Below are 26,224 nucleotides of genomic sequence, written 5' to 3' on the forward strand. Positions count from 1 at the left end.
TAGGTATACCTAATCCGCTCGAACGACTAATTAATCTTGCATGTTGCACACTAATTTGTAGGCTATTAGCCACGTAAAACTAGTTCTCGAGGAATAATAATTTTCGTATACACATTTTATTATAATATTATACGCGCATAGTTTGTTGTTCCCAAACACAACGAGGCATTGTATCAGCTGCTGCCTCTGCAGTTGCCAGCTCCTCCTCGGCTCTTCGAACGGTGGTGGCGCGCGCGGCTGTGACGATTCCGAGCGCGGCTCCGGATAATAATAATAATATAATTATTATTATTATTTTGTTTAATTTACACCTGTACACGACAGCGATAACCCTTTCCCGCGATATTACACACCGTATAGTAGTGGCGCAGTAGTAGTACAGTTGCAGTAGTTATGTGTGCAAGAGTAGGTATAAACTATATTATATATAGGTACAACGGTACACTCGTTAAACAGACATTACACTATTATACGCGCCCCCGAGGGACTTGGTTCATTATTTAATTGCGCACGCACACTGTGTACGAAAACACACACTCGGGTCTATAACATATATATTATATAATAATATACACATCTCGTCATTAGTCTTTTACACTACATAATGTATACATATAAACGCGTATTATAGAAGTATACGCTAAGAGTATAATATGTAGAATTGTAGAAATATTATATTCGTGGGTCGTGGGTGAACTGAATGAACTGAATTGTTCCATAATGTAGGTATACTATAATACTTGTATAGCCATATAGGTAGGTATACTTTTATTTCCACCAAACGAAACCTAAACGGTCTAAGTGCACAACTATCTCGTATTAAAAGATAAAGTTTTTTTTTTCAAATTTGAATAATATGTATTTTGATGATTTTCGCTAGGAAAAGGGGAATGTGTATTTTTGGTGGGAACGAGTTATTCCCTCATCTCAAGTAGGTAGTACTTCTCAAACTGACAAGCTGCAATCGGTCTACTGATTCGTGAATTTAATACATATTATAAGTATATATTATACCGTATAGACCCAGATTCGAGAGTATTTACATTATACTAAACATTTCACTATACAGTATATCCACGCATAAAGTATGAACTACACCATAAATAAACATACCTACTTGAGCGGTATTCCTCTTCGTTATACATGTCGGATAATTTTCGTTACGTCTTGAAGCGCGCTTAGACCCAATTAAATTAAAATATAATAACACACTGACGGCCCTCTAAATATATGTATATATATGTATAACTACTCGTTATTATCCGCACGCATAACTTCATTTTACATTGTAAAAGTTACACGCAGCATACATGTACGCGGATACTTGTGGCGACCGGGAAAATTAACACAATTCGAAGATTATTTAACATAAATATTACATACTATTATTATTATAATATTAGAATAAGTTTTGAAAGTTGTAATTGTATTTGTGTGGTAACCAAATTCATCCATCGCGATACGGGTTTTTCTTCGCACGTTTTTATATTTGCACATAACTACCTATATATATATACGTTTATAATAATATACATACTACGTAATTAAAACAAACAATCTAACAACAATATATAAATATAATATATATATACACATTTATTATACAAGAACGTCTCCCTCACCGGTTATTATATGTATAATATATAATATATATTGCCCACGAAGACCTGGTAGGTACAGGCGGTAAAGCAATCGAAATCGCTCGCAAACATTTCGTTCGCGTATGTATACGACAATAATAATAATTATTATTATTATACACAATAGCTCGTTTTGTCGGAATAGAAAAACTATTTATAATCGACCGGTTTGGAAATGCATAACTATACGCACACGAATACCTATATAATATTATACAATAATAATTGTATTCCTACTAATGGTTTTTATTATTATTATTATTATTATTATTATTATAGGTATATCGTCGCGTATACACCACGGGCCGATATATATGTATACAGTTATTTAACTGGTCGTTTATATGATAATTTATAATAATAACGTCGTTGGGCAATATATTTTATAATATGGTGAAATGGTATACGATAATGCTGCACAATCCATATACACGGGTTATACCTATGTATATTCGATAAATACAATATTGTGTTATGCTATCAGAAATATGTATACGCGGATAGTTAATTAAAAAAAAAGGTCGTCGCAAAGTTCGACTTTGTGTACCTGCTGGCAGTATATTTATGGTATATTGGCATAAAGTGTGAATTGTGAGATGTTACCGCGCGTTTCTCGGGGAATTCAATTCTCCAAACCAGAAATAATAAATTTTAAAAACAGAAGGCTATCGTGGTACCTATAGGTAACCTAATACACATAAAAATTAAAAACAGCTCGTTCGAGACACTTAAATTTCGGTGTGCTGCAGATCGTATCGCTGCCGTGAGCACATAATAATATAATATAAATGCGCCCATGTCGGTTGTAGGACTTTTAAAGGACATGCGGTGGGGGGGAGGGTGGTTGCTGGCTGGCTCCCCGAGGACGAGTATATAAATCAAAGAGAAAAACGTGTGTACACAAGTCGATTTTTTTTTTGCCCAATATGTTCCCTGCCCGTTGCATCCGCCGAAGACCATATTGCCGGTGCCGGGTTCGCGGAAGGATACTCTTCTGTCGTTGTGCATACTGCAGCAATATCGTATAATACAGCTCTGCACATTACTGCACAGGCCGACTAAATGATACGCTGACCCGGGACACCAAATGTTTAGAGGAGCGTACTATATGCATAAAATAGAATCGGTTGTCTGTGCAATTGGACTCCTCTGAACGAGACGATAAATCGCGGTCGGGTTGTCAACGCTAAAAGGTCGGACGCACGTGTGATTCGGGGAAACGAAAAAAATAAAAACGTTTTTCGGCCGTCTGCTGCAGGGTATATACCTAGCTGGTTCCGGTGCCGGAAAACGCATCATCGTTGTCGTTTGTACAACGTGACAGTATCCAGACTCTGCAAGCAGCCGTCGCGTCTCATTTGCGGCGCGCGCACCTATTAGTATAATATTATACTATTATAATTCTATTATACAGTGCGAATAATAAACGGCATGTATATTCCACGGGCGATGGCGAGTTCCGAGAGACTTTCCTCGAGTGCGACCATTGTCCGTTGCCTCGCGTGAAACGACTCTATTTCTTCCGGCCATATACCGGTCTTTATATTATTATTATCCAAGTACACGTGTAGCGCACAATATATATGATAACAGTGCATATTTGTACGCCACAGCAATTTACTATGACCATACATCGATATATTATAATATACTTATATATTATTACTATTATATATTGTACAATGAACGCGCGCGAGGAATATGCGGTACGACATTTGACCCTATATAATGTATACATACAGATATAGGTAAATACATATTATATTGTGCGAAGCCCGTTCTCGATTTAACACGTGTACCCGCGCAAAAACGGCTACTATATATTATTATATTATATTGTTGTACGGTCGGCGTCGAGTTTTCTAAATAGTTTCTTCTGCAGAAGATCTTCTTATCTCTTGTGCACTATCTGCATCGCATTGTGTTATAATAATAATAGTGATATTATTATTATTATATCATCGCTTTGCAGTAGAATATTACACCGGCGGCGGCACAATTCACGAGAGAGTATACGGCTTGGTTACGGCTGCCGTCTGAGCTGGTCGTCGCGTATAGTCTTTCCGCGCATTGCAAGCAGTTAATAATAATAATATGTATTATACATTTCATGGGGGTTTGCATTGATGTACGATACCCATATATAATACATATGTATAATATACATTATTATAATGTTAAATATTATTACACGTACGGGTGTGGCTGATTGAACAAATGCGTGACGTATATCCGCTTGAAATTTTCATGTTAATTGTGAGAAGGTACTCGAGGCGGGTAATACAGAAATTATTAATTTGAAAGTATAAAAATATAATATTATTTCAACATTTTTTTATATTGGCGTAAATATTTTGATACGAAGAGCTGAGGGGGAGGGGGTTACATAAAATATTTATATACCTAGTCACTTTGTTGACTTATAAAAATACATTTTTAAATAATTATTTAGTAAAAATATGCAATCGACCGTTGGGGCACCAGGCTTAATCCTTTATTATGCGTGTGTATGTGTGTGTGCACGCGCGTGAAAAACAAAGTACCGCTCCATAACCGACAATATTAGTGATATTTATTTATTTATTTATTTAAATTAATATTGAATGATTACTGGGCCTCACTGAGAAAAACTCGTGTGAAGCCCCGAACACTAGAATCACTAGACACTATCATATTATACTGGTGGATGAGAATTTTTCGACTTGTTTTTTCCCGCGTTTTCGAGCCGTCGACATACCAATGTGGCGTGGTTACCTCGGCGATACAAAACTTGATGACACTATACACGTATAATAATAATAAAATATTATTGTTAAATTAGGGCTCAGACCTATCTATATGGAATCTACTGCTATTGCATGAATGTACTAACTGCGTCATATTATAATATTATATCGTTTGAAAATTATGGCTCCGATCGTGGTCAATGCGGCCATGGAACAGTTGACCGTGCACAGTGCCTCCTACCGGCCGCTCCCGCTCTCGTTGCCGGTGCGCCGCTGCCGGACACCTGTTAAACGGTCACTAGCTCCGTCGGTCGTCATTACTGCACACCGGGAAGCATATCAGCGGAGAGACCCACAGGAACCGATCAAGTCGAAGCCACCTCCAGATCACGGGTTCCTGGCCGGAGACGGTGTTGATCGTTTCCACTGCACGTCGTACAAAATGCATTACCCAGTAAAAGATGGACTGCACCGCGGTAATAATTGAAGTCAGCTAGTCGACAACCGTTCTTCACGATACCGTTCGTTTGCACTCCAGTACTCCAACCCCCCCTCTCACGCAGAGTACTCGAGAAGCATAAGATCATTAGTTGTATACATTCATTAGGTACACGTATAGTATAATATATGATTCAGGAAAAAACGCGTTAACTCTAATCGTTTGAAGTAAATAAAGTATATTATATATATAATATAATACGAGTATACGACATTATTATCTTGTATCTATGAAATGTATCAATATTTTATGAGAATTTTGAACAGCTTTATATGTACATAATATTATATTACCTATTGCAATATAGGTACATGAGAAAAATGATGATTCGAGAATACAAATTGAATATGTTGAATACCTATTTCTATACACAATTTACCGATAGTTATAATTCTTTCAAACCTAAATATAAAAACTCTACTGTACAGTAGGTTACAAGTGGGTCGATGTATAATGGATTGTATTTAACTTGAATTCAATGATATAATATCATTTTATAGGAAAAACTATACTGAGCGGAGACGGTTTGTCAGTCTGGATATTTTTTATATTTTTATTATTCATTATAACCTGTAAGTTGAACTAATATTAAAATATTATTTTTTTTATTCGTTTCTATGATGATAAACAAAACGTTAGAAATTAAAATCCCATTTTTAGCGGTATTTCGTAATTTGTCGGTGGTTTTTCCCGTGAAATTAAATAAGTATTGAGAAAATCGAAAAATGACCTCCTTATAGTACCATCTTAATCCAAATTGCTAAAAGATAAGGTACTATATGTTGAAATCGAAGCCCTCCTTCTGGTATTAAAAAAATAAACACCATTGTAAAATCACTAGCTTCTTCGCTCCGCTCAGAATCTAAATAAATAAAAAAAATGGATATAGACTAGCGGGAGGTCCTATTTGATAAAAAAAAACTGTTGATATCGTTAATTTAATGAATTTCAAAAACCACAACTTTAATAAATAGAAGATTATCTGATTATGGATTAACATTACAGAATGGTGGTGGGTGGTAAAGTGCTGGTATAAATACCTTTTATATATACGGGAGTATACCTATAACATACGTCGCATATAGATAAAGTCGTCGTATACATACGTCGCATATAGTCAAAAGTTGTAAAAAATGCATTAATATACAATATATTAGGTATTATATTAATTTTTACAGCTCAACCGGTCACCCGTCCCGGCCGGCCGTCGCTGGTACATATTTCAATGGAAGCGGAGACAACTACAGGTAACGCGTACCGCCGTCCCGCAACAACGAAACTATGGCGACGCCCTTCGAGTGCCTACAAAGTGTCGTCGGAACCGATGGAAACAACATCAGTACATCGAGCGAGTTACAAACCTCCACCGTGTAATTTTGACTCAAAGGCAAAGGCTGATATCTGCCCTAGACGCACTTTTGTCGACGAATCACTAAGGTCCAAGATGCCTATTAAAAGTCACACCACTTACACGACCTCATATTACACGAGCCATCCAAAATTAGGACCAATGCCAGAAAAATTGCGTCAGATGCAGGGTTCGAATAAAGCACCAAGAGCCCACACCAAAAAAATATTTAATAGCAATAAACTGGTTAAATGTACGAGAAAAATTGAACACACGACATAAATAGCTTATTTGAATAATGATTTTTCAGTTCTAAATTGTAGTCATTACAATATATGATATTGGGGGACGGAGTGGCCGAGTGGACTATAAGTTGCGACGCACACCGACGCCGGTTCAAAACCTCGGCTGTGGTCGGCATTTTTCTTCGGGCAAGTCACTGTGTCCGGAGAGAAGTGCCGCCATCCCCCACCCGAGCATGGCAGATACCTACGGGTGCCCACTAAAAAATCTTCCAAACTAACAAACGCGCATGTTTCCCACAGTTAAAAACCATCCAATGGCCTATATTGCCGCGGGTTGATGAGTAAAAAAAAAAAAAAAAATGGGATATTATACATATTATATTGATAAACGCTAATAATATGCATACATACACTGTATATTATGGTTGACAATTAGCGAAATGGAGTACGGAGAAATACGATGCATTTTATATTAAATTCGAAATTAGGATATCAATAGAAAGTTAATTTGAGATTTATTAGATGTTTTAAAACGTATCTCAAAATACTAAATTTGCAGTAACACCCCTTACGCGCACAATAAATTGTGTGCATTATGCACATAACGCGCGATACATAATGTCAAATTCTTACACCCCTAAAATGCATCGGCCGTACAAATTATGGCACCCGACACAGCTTCCTGTTGTATATTATGTTATAACTGCACTGTTGCGGTTTGAATGTGCATTTGCATCGTGTGCTTTTCACCCGCACAATTAAGCGCGGCCGGTAAATCACATGGCTATCGTCTGTAGCAAATTGCACGCCGTTAATATCCCCCAAAATGCAATTTATACGCAGCTAGTTTTCTCTATAAAGCGAATGCAATTAAACGCACCGAGCAACAAGTCACACGCGGGTATACCCGTCGTCGTCGTGCAGCATACGCTACTACGCCGAGTAATGAAATATTTTCGAATAATTAAAACGTCTTAGTAACACGCGGTACGCAAAATACGACCGTTTAGGAAATTCAATTAAAGTCTACAGGTCGACATGCTTACAGATAATATATTTTATAATAATATTATATTATCAACTAAATATTATTAAATGTTGTCGGCACTCGTCGAGCATATTACCTATTGTGTACTTTATACACATCTGTACGCGACGAAAAAGAAATATGCATTCGAATGTGTCGTACGAATGTACGATAATATAATAGAGTGTGAATTAAAACACCGATTGATGGTACGTTCACGTATACCATTTTTACAGTATACCTACATAATATCCGACTAAAAATATACACTTAATTTTTTTTTTCTATGTCCGCAAATGTATCTTATATTATACTATACACGATGTACGATTTCCAATACGGTTTAATGTTTAGTATGTACAAATATATTCGTACTGCATTACGAGAGGGAAAAAACGTAATTTATATTTAATTTAGGCGGCGACGAGGTGGTCAATTTTCGGTGTAGAATTTCGAATCGCAAAAGTTACGACTATAGTGCATATAGCACACAAGCACACAAGCACACACACACGCACACCCATCCGTACGCGAGAACACGCGCGTGTACGCAGACGCACACAATTCGCACAGACCTCCCGAAGACCCGAACGGATCTCAATAAATCGAGTGCGGCCCTGTGTACCTGTACGGACCGGGCCCGATAAATCTGTACGATTTTTATCCCCGCGGACGGTCGGTCGTAAGTACACATATACTCGTGCGTCAGTGTATAATATATACAATAGAGTGCCGACTGCCGAGAGATAACCGGCTGAACGCGCGGTGGTTTATTGCTTCCTCCGCAAACTGGTCTCGTTGCGACGCAGCATCGTATCATATATATGCACACAGACACACACACGAGAGACGATATAGTGTACATGTTATACAGACACAATAAACGACGGACATAATTTTTTAAGCGGATTTTATATCATTTTAACGAAACGGAGATTTCTCAAAGGGGAACGACGCGAATTACAGCGCACCGTGCCCCCATATACCATATTATTATTAAGTATAACCTTTGTCGGTTTCGTTTCCTCGCGGAGGCGGCCCTATTGGAGTTCAGCGCCCCGTGCGCGATGACACTCGGCGCGGTAAAAGGAAAAAAAGAGCTGGGACGAGGGGTTGTTTTGTTTTGTTTTTTCCATTCGGTAGCGGATTTTGCACACTCGTATACCGCGGCGGCGTTTGACGAACAAAAGTGTGTCGCGGCCAAAGACTGATGATAATATAATATTGTAGCGCCGACAATGGGCAATGACGAGTTGTTATAATATTATATAAATGGGGCATATCGGCGCGACGATCTTCAAATGTACGATGGATACGATGTTATATGTTATATGTTTTATACGCAGTAACGTGCAGCGGACTGCGGTTTCGACGGGATTACAATTCGTACATGACACAGTGCGCGGGGGTGTTGTTGTCGATCACAATATACGCATAATATGGTACCTACGGCGTGTATGCGCCTATTATGTTGTACACACGACCGTCTCGGATACATGAAAGCGACCGCGGCACACTTAGACACGCGGTTATCCGAAATTATTATTCGTCAACGATTCGGGAGAAATATAATAATAATAGGTACCTATAATAATAATAATAAGATTACACACCGGGTAGGTATATATTATTATTTACACTCAGCAGCGGCGTACATATGATACCGCGTGTGTATAATAAATATATTTAGCGGACGCCGCCGCACGAGATGCGAATCGAAAATTTGAAATGTTTACCGTATATTGCGGCGAATATTCCACAAAGGATGACGCGTATCACGTATACGCACAATAATGTATAAGTTTATAATACCTACTTATTGAATTATACTCACTATATTCCTTTTTGTCAAAGGAAAACTGTATTCTAAAACCTGTGTACAATTTAATATTTTGCATTTGTCAAAATACATTGAATCTCCGTGACTGTACAGCTTGTACTCCACAATAAAAATTGATAGGTAAAATAATATATTAGGTATATGCGGCTATGGAAGTATTATTCCGTTGTCCGAAAAACCAGATACCCTATAGTCCGTGTGGTAAATGTGTATGCATATTATGTACAATGTATATTAAAATAACGATAACTTGAGCTGAATAATTATGTTTTTTTGACAGATGTTTTTTTTTGCATTTCTTAATTTAAAGACATGTGTTTTTTTTAAAAGTGTAAAACACTAGACATATAAATTATAATTTTAAATTATAGAATATGCACATTATATAATATTATAATATAATACAAAATGTCTTTCGGGTATTTAAAATGTATAGTGAACGCGTCTAAGTCTTAACAATTATAACTTATAAACTTATGTAAATGTGTTTGGAAAACGTATTTTAATCATTTTTCCATCAGCAAATCTTAGAATTAGGTGGTAGAAATATAATTTGACGTTGAAAAATTCGTTACAAACACGTAGGTACTGACTGATTTAAAAAAAATCATAACCCATTGCAAAAAAATGACGATTATACAATTCATGTTTGATAACGACCAGTATAACAGATATTATGTAGAAAACATTTGCATAACTTAAATATGCACAAACCGATATGAAGTCTATCGTTTATGCAATTTTTGAAATGTGCACATAAGTATTATACCTATATAAGGTATATGACGTCGTATGGGAACAACTATCATGTACATACAACAGAATTCACGATGAATAAATATGATTTTATATCCTGTCGTTACTTGTTTATATTATAAACTCTACTATTTACTATAGACGTGGTGAAGTATATTGGCAGTATATATACCTAACATTAATCAATAATCATTAATCAAGAATGGTATTTTAATTTTTGTATGACTACACGTATACACTATGTCACTGATTATACAGGCAATGATGGTAGGCAGGTGCTTTAGCGGCCTTCAGAAAAATATCATTTTTTTTTTTGGGGTATAGGTATACATAAAGTGCTGAAAATAATCGAAAACTATTCTAGAGTATAGGTACTAATTGTACGGGCTAACGAATATCGGTGCCAATATCGGATACACTGGTTAGGTAGGTACCTATATCTAGTATAAAAATTATACATAATATGTATAAGGGTACGCAAACAAAAGCAATCGAGAAAAATAACGTTTGATTTAAAAAATGTATATGTACGTTACGGATGTGCAGCGTCAACCTGAGTGTACTGTAGCACTTTCGACTAAACACCCACTATTGTTTGACACAACTATAAATAAATCGTTACGCCAACTGAAAATTATCTAACTATTTACTACAACCAAATTTAATTTTCCGTTTGTACAAAGCTGTAACTAGAAAAGGCGAGGTGTGAAAGTAAAAAAAAAATATGACCTAATAAACGACGTTTTAATAATAATTATGTGTACAGTAATTTTTTAGCACGGAAAAAATCAAATATTGTCATAAGGTTAAACACGGTGATTTACACAAAAGATAAACAGACTGTACGTACGGGTAGGTACCTATATAATTATTACAAGTGGTCATTTTCGGTTTTTGTTTTTTTGTGGTTGTTTGTTTGAACGAGACAACTCGAGACACCTGCACGGCCGTTGTAGAAAATGCAAACCGTCCGCTTAATGACTTTTAATAACGAGTTATCGAATTTGACTTTAATTGTAGTAACAGGTGATTTCATAAAACGGGCGGCGGGGTAGAAAAAAAAACAGGTGATAATGCATCCTATATGCAATAAATAGGTTACTTCGGGGGATATATTAGAGACAATTACCGGTGGAAACTCTGGAATTTATAACAACGGCTACCGTGGTGGTGGTGGCATGCATATTAATATGACCTCTGTTCGTTTGGTGTATTACTACATAATATACTATTATTATTATAATTTTACTTGCACACACATATCATTGCGATTATATTATTATTCATAATGTATTTTGTCCCCTGGAAAAAGGTTTACCCACGTATACATTCATAGGTAGAAACTTAAATTTTTGTCTCATAATAATATAATACAACCACATCGTTTTATTTTGGAAAATTATATCGTGATGGGTATCTCCATTAATTTTTCATCGTACTACAATAAGTCTAAATAGTAATAATTAGTTGTGATCTTGAAAATGTAGGTACTCTAAAAAAATGTTTTCTTCAGCTTATTGTTGCATTTTTGTATGGAAAAAAATATTTATGAATATATTAAAACGTATAGCTATATACCTACCTATTCTTCATAAACTTGTTTTAGTTTTTCAATTATTTTATATTTATAATAAAATCTAAAATTGTAATGCATAGGTACGTTTTACATAGTATTATATAGTGATATATATCTAAAGGTTTATTGTTAAATTGCCGGAAATTATAGTAAAATATATCGCACAAACTACATATTTTAGAGAACACATTTTAATTACATATTATATCGTGATGTAAAAAACTGCTGAGGGCAAAATAATAATTTTTAATGAACGTTAAAGTCGAACTCCATTACAAAATTAGTGAGATGTTATGAGGGGAAATCAACAAAAATAAAATTATTTTCATATGCGTGGAAATACTATAGGTACGTATAAGCAATAAATGAAATATCTGTTCGTATTTGTAACTAACAATATATACCGCTAAGCAATCGGTTGAACGCATATTATAAATATGATATACTTAGGTATTATAAAAAACCTCATAGGCTAATATTATATATTATTATTTTCTAAATTTTTTGTATTTAAAACAACCATTATGTTAGAGAACTAAATAATAATTAAATTATAGTGCACATTATACAGGCATATAACAATAAATATACGTCACGCATACAATATAGCTGCCAGAGTTTTATTTTTGTTGAAGATTGCAACCAATAATAGTTTTTTTTTCTAGAAATGTATTTTTCTTTTTTTTTAAACACGTTATTGAAACTCTGTGTAGCTACTTATATTAAGGTAAAAACTATGGGTACGTTTTAAGCCACTAAACATCGATAGTACGATAGCTCTGATACCATATAGTACAATATACACATATACCTGTACCAATCTACATATTGTATAACATTAATGTAGGTACATATAAATATTATGCATTAGGTATATTGTACACTAAACACACTATACACTTAACACTTTATAATACGGCTGGTGTGAATATTATCGAAATATGCATTTTTAAATATTTATTATTTTACACTGACCACAAAACACGTGCCGGATAAAGCCATGAACCCGGATGTCGGTGGCGGGGGTGTTTTACATTAGGCCAATAACTTTACAAGTCTGCGCTTGCACTCCTACGAAAACAACCCATAAACTGTAACACGTCCTGACACGGTATATATGATAATCAAACCCTCTCCCTCCCCCACGCTCACACATACAACGACTGTATATTATATATACCTGCACGATGTATCGCATTAAACTGTTTAATACGCTTAACTCATATTATACAAATATGATAATTAATTGGAAACAATGGCAGGCCGATTTTAATTAGCATTATTCAACAGTGCGTCGGTGTATGTGAGGAAACACTGTCGGTCAAAGTTCCGGTGGTCGCCGTACTCGGGTACGGGTAGAAATTTTTCTTTCTCACTCCCTCACCACGTGATTGTGTGCATTTTCAATTGATTAAATTTCTCACAGCGTATATGTATATAATATGGTATATAATGGTATATATGGTAATATAATAATAATATCGTATTTATATTGAAACATATTATATACATTATACTTGATATAAAAATAAACTAATAAGTCATAATATTAAAGAATAATATATGGATATATAATACTCACATACTGTTGTAGATAGACACGGTTGCATGTCCAAATTCATTCGGGAACGGGCGAGTCGTCCACATGGAACAAAACACATTACACAAATTAGTTATAATACACATCCAATATTATGATATTATTATATTGTTTTAAGTATACGGCAATTTGATGTTCAAAACCCATAACTGTGGTCGAGTATAGCACTTTATATAAGAACATATACATTATATATTTATATACATATACAATATAATATAAATTATAAGACACAAAAACACATTTATAAAAACACGGAGATAATAATGATTGTAGGTTAATGATAATAATATGATGTATGTATACAAACTTTCAAAATGTATACATTTTTCTTTTTGATAAATGTCTTTTTTGAATTATGTGCACACTAGAGTACATATTTTATACATAAAAAAATACATGTTTTAACATTTTAATTTATAAACTAATAAATTGTTCGTTCTTTGAAATATGTTTATTACGTCTAAATATATAATTTCGATGGTATTTTTATCATACACAAAATACGCGATTATGTTGAAATTCATTTTAGATTAAATACTTAATATATATTTTATTGATATTCGTATAACGTTACAATATTAACAATAAAAAAAATATTAGGAATAAGAAGTGAAATTGAATCATGCTACATATATGAATGGAAATGAAGCAGTACGTTTTTTCGTTTAACATAAAATGTTTTGGGCTTTTTAAAGCCCATGCGCTTATTTCTTGAACACCGTAGGTATACAACCAGCGACTTCTAATTTATTCTGGGAACGTCATTATTATATTGTGGTCGGAAAAATAAAATACAAAAGTCTTAGATATTTTTAGGAAACATAAAGTTTTTTTTTATGTCGCTAAAATCTTTATCTATATACGCCACGGGCACCCGTGTTCCGGGCCGACAGCGCCAAAAATCATGAGCCCATAAATTTCAGGCGAACAAAAATTAAGGACATCCCTTGCGCCGCGAACGCAATAATCGTATATATACGAGCATCGTATAATAATAATAAAATTATTATTATTACACACACATGCACACTCATATATTATATAATATGTGTATTATACGATAATAATAATATATAAAATAAACTCATATGTATGTGTGTGTGTGTGTGTGTGTGTGTGTGTGTTTAGAAGCCAATTTCAAACAACGTCGAAAAATCTCGATTCGTGATAAGAGCCCCACGCCGTAATATCCACGCATGTCTCGTAGGCTACCGTGTTGGTTGAACACACATAAATTATACGCGGATATCTGTGCGGTGGATCTGAATTATGGTGAGCACCACGGTAGAAAACCCGAGGAAACATATATCATAAAAATAAAAAAATAAAAAAAGTATAAATAATAATAATAATAAAAAAAAAAAATTATACTCGCACAACATTTATATATATTGTTTTACCTCGGCCATATACAGAAACGATGACGCCTACCGAAAAAAGTTTAGCCTACGTGTGTAGACGCTGAGAACGTGGTATGTAAATATTACGTGTACACATATATTATATATATATATATAATAGTATATAAATACACAAGCGTGTATGCGCGTTTGTAAAACCACATTCTTCAGAAATTATGACCGAAAAAATACACACACGCGCGCACTCGTTTGTAAGTTTGCTTATCATTTCGTATTCTAAACGTGCGCGAGCGCTGCATCGTGAAAGATCACCACCACATTTTCCGAATGTTTCGGTGACGGCGGCGGGGCGCGGAAAAATAAGAAGCGAAAGAAAATACACGTTTATATTGCTTATATATATATTATATTATTTTTTTCCCGTTCCTCTAAAAAATTAATTGGACGGACAACCGACCGGGCGGTTATACATTTCGAAAAAATATTACACAAATATAATATACTTATATACTATATCCTATACTGTTTTGGTTTTTTTTTTTTGGTTTTAATTTTATATATCCCGAGCAATTATCTTATAATCCATCATTACTGCTCGGTTATTCATATACACATGATATGTTGGCAATGCAATGTATAGTATTGTGTGTGTGCGTGTGTTTCTGTATAAAAAAACACGATCCATCTTTTTTGCAACTGACAAATTCATTTACAACATTCTACATAAATTATACATGTTTCGTTTCAAAAACGGAAACGAAAAGTTTTATTTGTTCAAACGACGCGAGAGATACTCAATTATTGTGCTCTTTCGATATAACTACATTATAAAATTGAAAATATTTATATTTATATATTTAAAGATATTTTGAAAAATTTAGTTATTCGACATTCGAGTGTACTAATTATTAATAATTAACACTTGTCCAAGTAAACTATTACTACCACAAATATATACTTTTCTATATTGCGTAAATTTCCATAATTTTATCAACATGCCAGTATAGTAATTATAGTTTTATTATGTTCAAATATCTATTTAACGATTGTATTTATACGTAATACATGATAATTATGTTTTAATAATTCAACGAATATTTTTGTAAATTTGTTATTAAAGACTTTTTAATTTTATAAACATCAACAATTATTAGGAATAACGACCGTAAATAGTTTAATATATATACTATTAAGTTAAACCTAGTTGAAATATACCACGAAAGTCGATTTATATACTCAAACGAACAACATTTCGAAACAAGTACGAATTAATATTATATTCGGTTCCTGCAGTAACTGTAAGTGCTTTTTCCGAGTGTAATACAAATACTAAAATTCAATAAAATGTAATATTGTTGAGCGGTTATTGTTATATACGTATATAGTAATAAATGGTTAAAATAGTGCCATGACTGTATAAATATAATAAATAAATAAATATTGAAATCATTTATCTCTGTGAAAGTATATTGAGTATATATCCGAATAACACACAACAGAGTACGGACTCTATAGAATAGAAATATTTTTGGACGATTTTAAAATGATTAAGATTTTTCGAATTTCTTGCGGGGACGCGTCGTGGAAAACTGTAAATCGCAAATACCACTTAATTACGAATGATTTATTACTCCGCTAGAGTACTAAAACGTAAGAATCCTTTTATTTTTAAACGAAAACGAATTCCGGTATGTTAATCATTACACAATAGTGCGCTTTATCGCGTCGACAAGAGGGAGTGGAAAGACACCAACGAATAAAAATTATATATATCATATACACATGTAGTATGAATATCTGACATTTATTATTTTATATTATATAAACAAGACGTATACGCACAATATAATATACAGTCATAATCATCACCACCATCACAATATTATTATGATTACTCGGCTTTTGTATACCTACGGTGCTGCAATAATGGACACGACTTCATGTCTCCATACGTATACGTACATTACACTCGTACATACGAACACATCTAATTTCGATCGCGTCGCGTGGGTGTAATTTACTTTGCTGTTTATTTTTCGTCTCATTTTTATAATCGGTGAAAATGTCAACCGTGACATCTGCTGCAGCTACCGTACATTATGGGTACACTGAAAGTATCGTGTAAATAAATACAAAAAATACTATACGTTACTACTACTTACTAGTTGGTCCTTAGTAGTTACTGATATATATATATATGCAGTATACAGATGACATTTGAAGAGTCACCATATATACCATTACGTATATAATATATAAACCGTTGTTATACAACAATTTCTCGCGAGAATATACAACAAAGTAATAATATCAACACACACACACACACACACACACACACACACACACACAAACACACATTATGCGCGTGTGTGTATATTATACGTTTTCTAAACGCGGTTATTATAACGTGAAAAAAAAAAACAAAAATGTTTATGTAAAATGAATGTAAATTTTATTAGGACAGGTGTCCTCATTAGCATGAACCTAGACCCGGAGGGAGTTATTGCGACGGCGGGTAGTATACTTACGACGGCGTACACACATACACGCACACACACACATATTCACATAAATACGTACATACACATAAACATATAAATATTACATGTATACTATATAGGAGTAATTTTTTTCCTCATCCGACCCGAAACGGCTTCCGTGGCTTCGTATATTATATGCGTACATCACCTCTTATCGGCGCGACGGATCTGACCGAATACCATCCCTGGCCGGCCGGCAGCCCTTGGGCAATCTCGGCCGTCCGTCGTATTAACGCTCTAATTGTCGGTTATATTATATAGACGCGCACCCGACGCCGCAGCCCCCCTCCCCCGAGGCCCCCGGCCGGACGCCTTCTCACGCGCGCGCTCGCGGAACAAATTTCAAGGGGGAAAATAAAAAAAAAAATATTAAAAATATAATACGTATACATAGGTATACATAATATTATGTTATTTCTTAATAGTCCTCCCGCGGACACTATCGTACGGTTCGATCGCGGAGAACATTTTATAATTTTTTTTTAATATATATATACAAAAAAAAGCACGCTACAATGGTTTATACGCGTTTATTCGTATATAATAAAATATAATATCGGTGCAGTATATAAGTACATTACTGCGGGTATAGGGTATTATCCGTTCCTATATTATATATTATATAGGTACAGATACAGATACGCCGGTCATCGCGTATATTATATTATGTGCTCCAAATTAATGGCCACCCCGGGCCGGATAACGTTCTAAATATACACATGCATATAATATATATATAAATGAATAAATATTTTTTAAATATCAAAAACGATAGAGATTTCGAAAGATTAGAAAACCCACCTGAAATCATATCTACACGATCGACAACCGGCCGATCATCGGCGGACATATTATAATACGCGGGTGTAGTAGGTATATTATAATACACGTATAATAATATGCATTATACATTATAATATAGGTTTTACTACTACATAATAATAATATTACAATATATATTATGTCCCTACTACTGGTTATAAACTTGACTTAAAATCTGGACGTCAGCGATACTGTCGTCACGGACAGGATTTAGTTTACTCTATATAGTATCTATACCCAACTACTGTAATGTACCTCCACAATTCCGTGCACAAACATAAAATTATACATACACAACGTGAACGATCAAAGTTATCTTCGTAATTTACAGAAGTATCAATATAAAGTATAATATGTATATAGATATATAATGTATGGTATCCTTCAAGTTTATCATGATGTATACCAATCCTTATTACTACACAATCAGCTCGAATATAATATAATGAGTACCTATATAATACTCGCCAAAACTTTAAATTAGAGAAAAAGATATTTTCTTGGTTTTATTTCATATTGACAATCATAGATTTATAAGAATGACGAAAACAAAATATTTATTAGGTATTTAATTATTCAGAGACTAAGCCAACTATAAAGTACTAATTGTAACTTTTATATCATACAGTACTTAATAATTTTCCAAAATGATAATCAAAAAACCTTATAAGCCTTATAACCTTAATATAATAAAGAGATGTCAACGGGTGAGACATAGGTACCTAGGTACTATATATATAATATGATATATAAGATTAATCTACTACGCAATAGTTAATGCGCTTTAATCAAAACTTCTACGAACAGCAAAATATATTTGTCGGATTTATATAGGAAACGGAAACCGCTCAACGGCTCAAGTACGGTTTGTACTTTAAAGGATTATAATCCAACAACCGTATAATCACAAAACAAATTAAGGGAGTATTTACATACACGATATACGAGCAGTTTTTGGAACTTTTTTTTATCGAATTATTACATTATACACATGTGTTACGTGTAAACGTACATTTGCAGTTAGTTAATATTCCATTCGGCATAATAATATACGTGTGTACCTATATTAATTTTATCATCTCTTTACAACGAATATGTTTACAAGTATACTTTTAATCAACAGTTAAACCCACTAAACCGGAACGTTGTTCAGTTCATGTTTCCACTCTGATCGTTTTGTTTTATTATTTATGAAATCGATCAGTTTTTTCCCACTGCATTAGGTACATATATAGTGGACGAAGGAGGAAAAAAAATTGATGAAAACGATATTTTAACACGTCAACAAATATGTCTGAAAAAAAAATCTAACCGTATAGGTGCGTAAGTCATTTAGATATGTATATAATTCTGTACATTATGTAAATGCAGCAAAGGAAAAAAACGCGTTGTGGTTAATGTTGTATAATTATAGAAAAACTGCTGAGAATATCAATCATTAGATAGGTAGATACATTAAAAATTGTCAACAAAAATAAAAAATACCGTCTCTGAATTAAAACCTAACAATGCTTAATTCTAAACTTTAGAACGTTTACATATAACACATAATATCACACAATACACAAAGGGACATTATTGCTACAATATATAATAGGTAGTGAAGTTATGAAGTTCAAACGTGATTTATAAGTAGCACATTGATTAAAAAATTCCAACGTATTGATATAAATTAATTATATTCCTGATTTGCATAATACATAGGTTTAGTAAATAGTTTGGTCTCTTACCACGTCATTATTCTATTATTAATTATTATAATAGATACTAAATATAACCAATACTCACGCTCTATTGTAGTATCCGGAAAAAGGCCAAGTCAAACAACAGGTGATGAAAAATGCGAAAACAACAATAATTAATATATACGGTTTCAATTAAGAAATAGGTCGTATAAAAAGTGTTTACTTACTGTGATAGGGTCCTGAGTTTGAGAATAACAAATGTTGACCGGAAACAAAAAAAAAACATTTGGATTAGTATACAATTTCATTCAACTAACTCTTATGTGATATTTATACGTATAATATATGGGTATAGCTTCCTATATATACGTTTATAAACATGATAACGTAACAAAAAATTATTAGGTATTATTAACCAACAAATTGCCATTTGATTAGTACCTATAACTAATACATATATTATATTTTTATAGCATTTATAACATTTAAGCATAATTTTCATTTTTCATATACTAAATAATAATTTGTTACCAAAGAAAAAACATCTAAGAAATAAAAAACAAAAGTTAGGTATAATTTTCTCAACTGTTTGATAACAATTTATTAGCCGTTAAAACGAACAGCTTTTTTAATATAAAATAATGGTTTAAGATTAAAATTTAATGCATCAATATTCGCCCACACTTAATAGTACTATGTAAAATATATATATTCTTTATATTCATGAAGTTACACATAGAAGACATAAATAATAATTAGAGGTCCGAAACACATGACTTAAAATGTTTAAATATCACTAAATAAATTTAAATACCAATATGTAAGACATATTATAAGCACTGTAAATAATGTTCGTAATTTATCTTCTTATTAACATGATCTTTATTTCACACAATAAAAACGTAACCTATCCTGTTAATTACAGAGTTATTAATACCTATATTTTGAAACTTAATGTTCGTTTTAATTTATTTACAGTGAATTGCGTATAAAAAATTGTTTATAATAATAAATATTTCTTCTTTGAAAACAATGTACTCTTACATTTGAAATAATATTTACTTAAGGCAAAAATGAAAATATTTTTTTTTTTTTTTTGTACAAAATTTGTAAAATATCTTAGGAAATGGAATGTAAATCATACAAAGAAAACGTGGATATTGATATAATTAATAATTGTAGGTAGCTAAATATACTTTAAACTTATTTGATTATAATAATAATATATGTATTATACACCTTTGCATTTGTTGATTATAATTACACTTACTAAGTGATTGTTCTTTACCAATTATATAGGTACCTAGATGTTAATAAAACGAATGATTGACATCATTATGAACGTAATTAAATTAATGAAACAATGAATACCTACATATCAAATGTTTAAAAGGAACAATACTAAAAAAATTAATTAATTTTAAAATGTTTTTATTTTTTAGTTTAACTGGAATATACGTATTATGTGTAATACACAATTATATACATATGTATATAATATATAAACAAATATCAAATGTATATAAAACAATTTATTATTATATTTTTAATCAAACGATTTCATCAGTTATAATTACTATAATTTGTAATTACTATCGAATTTTCTTAAAATGATCAGAAATAACTACAAATTATACAAGTAAAACAAGTTTGGATATAAACTAAGATAAAGTGGATGTATACGTAATATGTTACTAATGTTCCGGCGTCTATTGAAGTTAAAACCAATAGTCGGATTAATTTTTTTGTTCACTTTTTCGGTTAATACAACTTTAATCGTTAATGCGATTAATACGATACACTATATTACACAAACTAATACACTGCTACATTAACCAATGTTTAAATGTAATAACTAAATTTAAAATGATCGCTTCTATCAAAAACTTTTTGTCAGTTTAATTGTTGTTTCTTAATAAAGCTATGAATATATTTAGTTGGAGTGTTAGACAATTAAGTGATTAAACTAAATGAATAATCATAATAGGTAGGTGCTAGAGGAATGTTATTATTTTAATTTTATAATTTGTCCTAAGAAAATCTACCAACAATTTGAGCTCGAATTTGAGGGAAAATGATTAAATTTACTGCATGAAATCAATATTATAATATGAACGCACGTGGTGCAGTCTCAATGTCGCATGTATCTTTTTTTATTCGACGTTTAATCGTTTTAGTCCTTTTACTATTTACATGTACTAATTGCAGTATACCTACTATTTTAGTTTTTTTAAATGTGAAACTTTTAACTGCAGATTTTGGTAATTTGGATTTTACGGTCTACTTCATATATGGAAAACCATATATATATATATACCATTATACACAGTACACAAGTAACATTATTATAGCATTATCCTATTCCCATAATATATTACCTATATACTATATAGTATTACATAGCTTAGTGATTAAAATCGTTAAAATTATTAAATAATATTGGATAGTATCTTATTTAGCCAATGTTGCATGAAATTTAATTTTAGTGATATTTAAAATAATAATATTCAGTAATTTGTATTTAAATTGCATTATTTCTACAATATTTTCATTAGCTAATTAAAAAAAAACAACACGTGTATATTAGGTTCTTGGTAAATTATTTACCTTGAGTATAATAATTATATTTCCTTACTACCCATTAACTATTATAAGTACTAATCAGTTCACCTAAAAACATTTTAAAATACAAATAGGAGTAAATAACATTATAATTATCACGTTAAATAAAAATATACCTAAATATAATATGATACACCAGCAATGGCATAGTCAAACATAGGTATACTATTATAAAAGGTACAATAGGTAGCTTTGTATATATTTTTCACGGATCAGTAAACAATTAACATTTTAACAATAATTACACGAGTATTGCTAATCTATTTGAAAGATTCAAATTTGGAGTTCAAGATTGGGTCTTCCAGACTAACATGTATATTAGGTATGTCAAAGAATTATATGCGTCAACGTATACTTAAATCTTTCCATATAATCTTCACCGTAAAACACCGTCGTCACTGCGTGGTTCATCGCATGTTATCGAACGAAGGATAATAGTTCCGATACTCAAACAGTCATTAAAAAGTTTCGCGCAAGCCATACGGTAGTTTCACGTTTATTATTATTATTGCTTTAACCTACCTATATTATGAAACGAACCGACATCATACTCTCGCTGGGTCGACAATCCGATGAGGCATCAACGTGTCAATTTATACGATTTTCTCACGGTTCGTCGGGTAAAATCCCAACGGTATCATAATAAAATATAATAATATACAGCTGGTCGTTGTAGTATTAAAAACACGGGGATAAGCACGCATTATCATTATCAGACTCCAGCGAACGAGCGCGCGCGTGCGCACAAGAAAGAGAAGGCTACCGGTGCGGCGGCCATTGGCGCGCGCGCGAGCTCCCGAGTGGCACTTGATAAAGACGCTCGGCTCGTACGACGCGGCGGCGGCGGATATTTGGGTACCCAGGCAGCATCACCAACAGCATACCGGCAGCAGTGATTAATAGGAAGCAACCCAAATCATTGTAATTTTCGTCGGTAGGTATATATTATTATATTGTGTACAACAGTATAATATAATGTACACACCGACTGACACTATGTGCGTGTGTGTGCGAGGCTATCGCGAAGGAACAATATACGAAGAAAATATGAAAATACAAATCGTCTGCGCTCAATTACATAGTACACTATATATATGTACGCTATACCACGGGTGCCCATTATCTAGTCACCGTCCTAAGTGGATATTAATAACACCTCTCGTAAACGCATCAGTGGCGGGTGCTCTCCGCGCATTTGCGTCTTCACTGCCTAAACACACACACATATATATATATATGTATATATTTACACACGATCACATTACTATTATTATTATCATCATCATTGTTATTGTTTTATTGTACTATTACAATTATTATTACTATTATATTGTTGTTGCAGCTAGCGAGAACACGTGTATACTTGGATTATATACGCGTACCTGTACGTCCATCCTCATGTCATCATCGTCCTGTAACGACACAGACAGCAGCAGTAGTTTTTGCCGTGATTTCTAATATATTATTATGTGCAGTACGGCTTAATAAATTTTGTGTTCCTACGTATTATGTTTGTACCACAATATACTGTGTTAAGACTTAAGACTCCACCAACGCAATTAGGTCAACGCCACTGACGCAACCGAGTCTACAGTATAATATAATGTCTATTCCCACTCGAATAAACATGGTAATAAGCTGCAGACAACGATTTTTTATTTTCGTAGTCTGTTAGAAATTGAAAAGAAATTTTTTCATAGCCACTTCAAGTTGTTTCCTAAGTATTATGAATTAAACTGCCAATATAATAAAAACAATTTTCGGTAAATTATTGTTTTCTACACATTATCAAGACACAAATTCATAAAAATAACATGACAAATCAACTATAATAAGTTTAAACATAATATCATAAAAAAAAATATATGTCTATTATACGGTATAGAACCTGAGTTTGTTCATTATAGGTGTTGTAGAATTATAAATGTTTACGGTTAAGAAATTGCAATGAATTACAAAAAAAATAACTTATTTTTAAAATACTATTAGACCATTATTTTATTTTCTAAAGGAGAAAATATGAAAGCTGACCCTTTTTATTATCTTTTGTTAAAAACGATAAATATTACTTGAGTGCTATATCGTCGTATAAGTATGATAATGTAAAATGTTTAGTTTAAAAACATTGTTGAATGATTACATATTTTTGAGTAAAATACCTGCCAGCTATAAGAATATATTATATATATTGTACATGCATGCATTACTCATCAATGACTTGCTGAAGTTTGAGATAAAATGAAGCAATAGAGAAATCAAGTTTTATTTATAATAATAGTTTTAAAATTGTTGATACATTATTATGAAATATAAATCATTATAATTTTTTTTTAATTTAGTTAGTCTAAAGTATAATTGTGTTACCTTTTAGACACACCAAAAATAGTTTCACTTTGCAAAAGATTTTATATTTTCTAGTATAATTCTATGTTATTAAACTTATTAAGTATTTATACTTAAAACAGACAAAATATAAAACAATGTTTGAGGTTGAATAATGATTATACTAGTATTTATGGATAATGTAACGGATTGTATGCAATCGTAATTCTATATTCCTTTAATGGTGTGTACGTATTAGTTTTTCATTTAAACATAATATACCATATAAAACAACCATTATGTTAATATAACTATTTATTTAAAAACCATTTAAGATTTTTTTGTTTGTTTACTTATTGGAGTAAACCGTTTTACATAAAAAACGCGGCACTATATAAAGATATTCTAATGAAAGAGTTTTTAAAAAAAAAACTAAGTTTATTATATATAGTAAAATCAAGATAGTAAAAACCTATATGTCGCGTAATAAACGTTTCGTATACAAATATATATATGTACAATATCAGTAAATACTAAATAGTAACTTAACCCATTAATAAAAACATTGTTCACACGACAATATTTATCACATCGTAAAACTCGTTAAAGGCAACTCAAGACTCAACACAGATCTAAATAGTAGTCAATCGTCTATGACAAATAGAGATAACACTACGTTTAACAATCAGGTATAATAAATGTACCTATACTTCAGTATATTAAGATAATACTTTTTGGTAAAATAAGTATAACTATTTGTATGATTATAATTTACGATGCAGAATCGGAAGCAACTGAATTTTTAAAAAAGCAATATTCCAAAACCTACACAGTGCACACTCAAAAAAATCAAGGGGATAACGATTAAAGGAGAACCAACCTATAATTACCTACCAAGGATGATTAAATATTTAGATGAATTTTTCAACAAAAAATTTGTATTTAGGATTGTGAGATTTAAAAAAAATGTTAATGATTTTGGAAATAGCCATTGCTTACTAAACTTTATTTTTACCATTTATTTTAAACTACGGGAAAATACTTTAAATAAGTACGATTAGTAATCTAGAAATAGGTATATCGCATTCCATAATATCATCATATACTTTCAACAAAATAATAAATATTAAACAGAACTACGACTTAATAGGTTTAAATATAGTTGTTCAACCTGCAGCCAAGTTGAAAGTTGCCAAAATATTTAATAAGTTCTGCAGTCCATGCAGGTGACGAAATATATAAGGTAGAAGAGGGTGAAATACACCGAAACAATATTTTGAGAATATACGAATATTATAATATTATAGTCTTAACTACGTGTTTACGTATAGGTATTATAAAATACAAGGGGGAGGGTGCCCGTAAGTCGTTGGAAAAAAATAAAATTGTAAACCAGTTCAAAATCGGACGTGGGGTTCTCGTCGTAAACACAGATAGACTCAAATATTGTTTTTTTTTTTTTTAATTATTATGGTCGATAAAAAAATGATGCAATAAAACTAAGTTGCAGCAGGATTTACGACGCAGAATAAACAAGAACCGTAAATCATTGCGCGGGCCGCGACCATATTATAATATGTTTAAGAAACAGAGCGTGTTTTTTCGCCGA

General features: G+C 32.4%; 2 protein-coding genes across 4 annotated transcripts in view; one reads left to right on the forward strand and one right to left on the reverse strand.

Moving 5' to 3' along the window:
- LOC100573723 (ankyrin repeat domain-containing protein SOWAHC) overlaps nucleotides 1-26,224 on the reverse strand; it is an 83,898-nt gene that overhangs the window by 15,263 nt on the left and 42,411 nt on the right. For all 3 annotated transcript variants that reach the window (XR_001680238.2, XM_016808053.2, XM_008189308.3), the window contains exons 3-4: nucleotides 19,899-19,910; nucleotides 12,431-12,436 (exon numbers count right to left, since the gene is read on the reverse strand). Coding sequence is in view for 2 of the 3 variants with exons in the window: in XM_016808053.2 (XP_016663542.1) it covers nucleotides 12,431-12,436; nucleotides 19,899-19,910 (18 nt within the window). In the remaining variant the exon portion in view is untranslated. The remainder of the gene's footprint in view (nucleotides 1-12,430; nucleotides 12,437-19,898; nucleotides 19,911-26,224) is intronic.
- On the forward strand, nucleotides 131-6,512 carry LOC100573281. The gene is made up of 2 exons (XM_003247528.4): nucleotides 131-4,842; nucleotides 6,044-6,512. The coding sequence occupies exons 1-2, from the start codon at nucleotides 4,548-4,550 to the stop codon at nucleotides 6,493-6,495; spliced, it is 747 nt and encodes a 248-aa protein (XP_003247576.1). The 5' UTR covers nucleotides 131-4,547; the 3' UTR covers nucleotides 6,496-6,512.

The sequence above is a fragment of the Acyrthosiphon pisum genome, chromosome A3 (genome assembly GCF_005508785.2).
Source record: "Acyrthosiphon pisum isolate AL4f chromosome A3, pea_aphid_22Mar2018_4r6ur, whole genome shotgun sequence".
NCBI classification, from domain to species: domain Eukaryota; kingdom Metazoa; phylum Arthropoda; class Insecta; order Hemiptera; family Aphididae; genus Acyrthosiphon; species Acyrthosiphon pisum.

What these genes read in the sequence shown, in the direction of transcription:
- LOC100573281 (XM_003247528.4), top strand. Translation starts at nt 4,548, where the DNA reads ATGGCTCCGATCGTGGTCAATGCGGCCATGGAACAGTTGACCGTGCAC. An exon ending in AAAAGATGGACTGCACCGCG is followed by an intron (nt 4,843 to 6,043) that starts GTAATAATTGAA and finishes TAATTTTTACAG; the next exon opens with CTCAACCGGTCACCCGTCCC.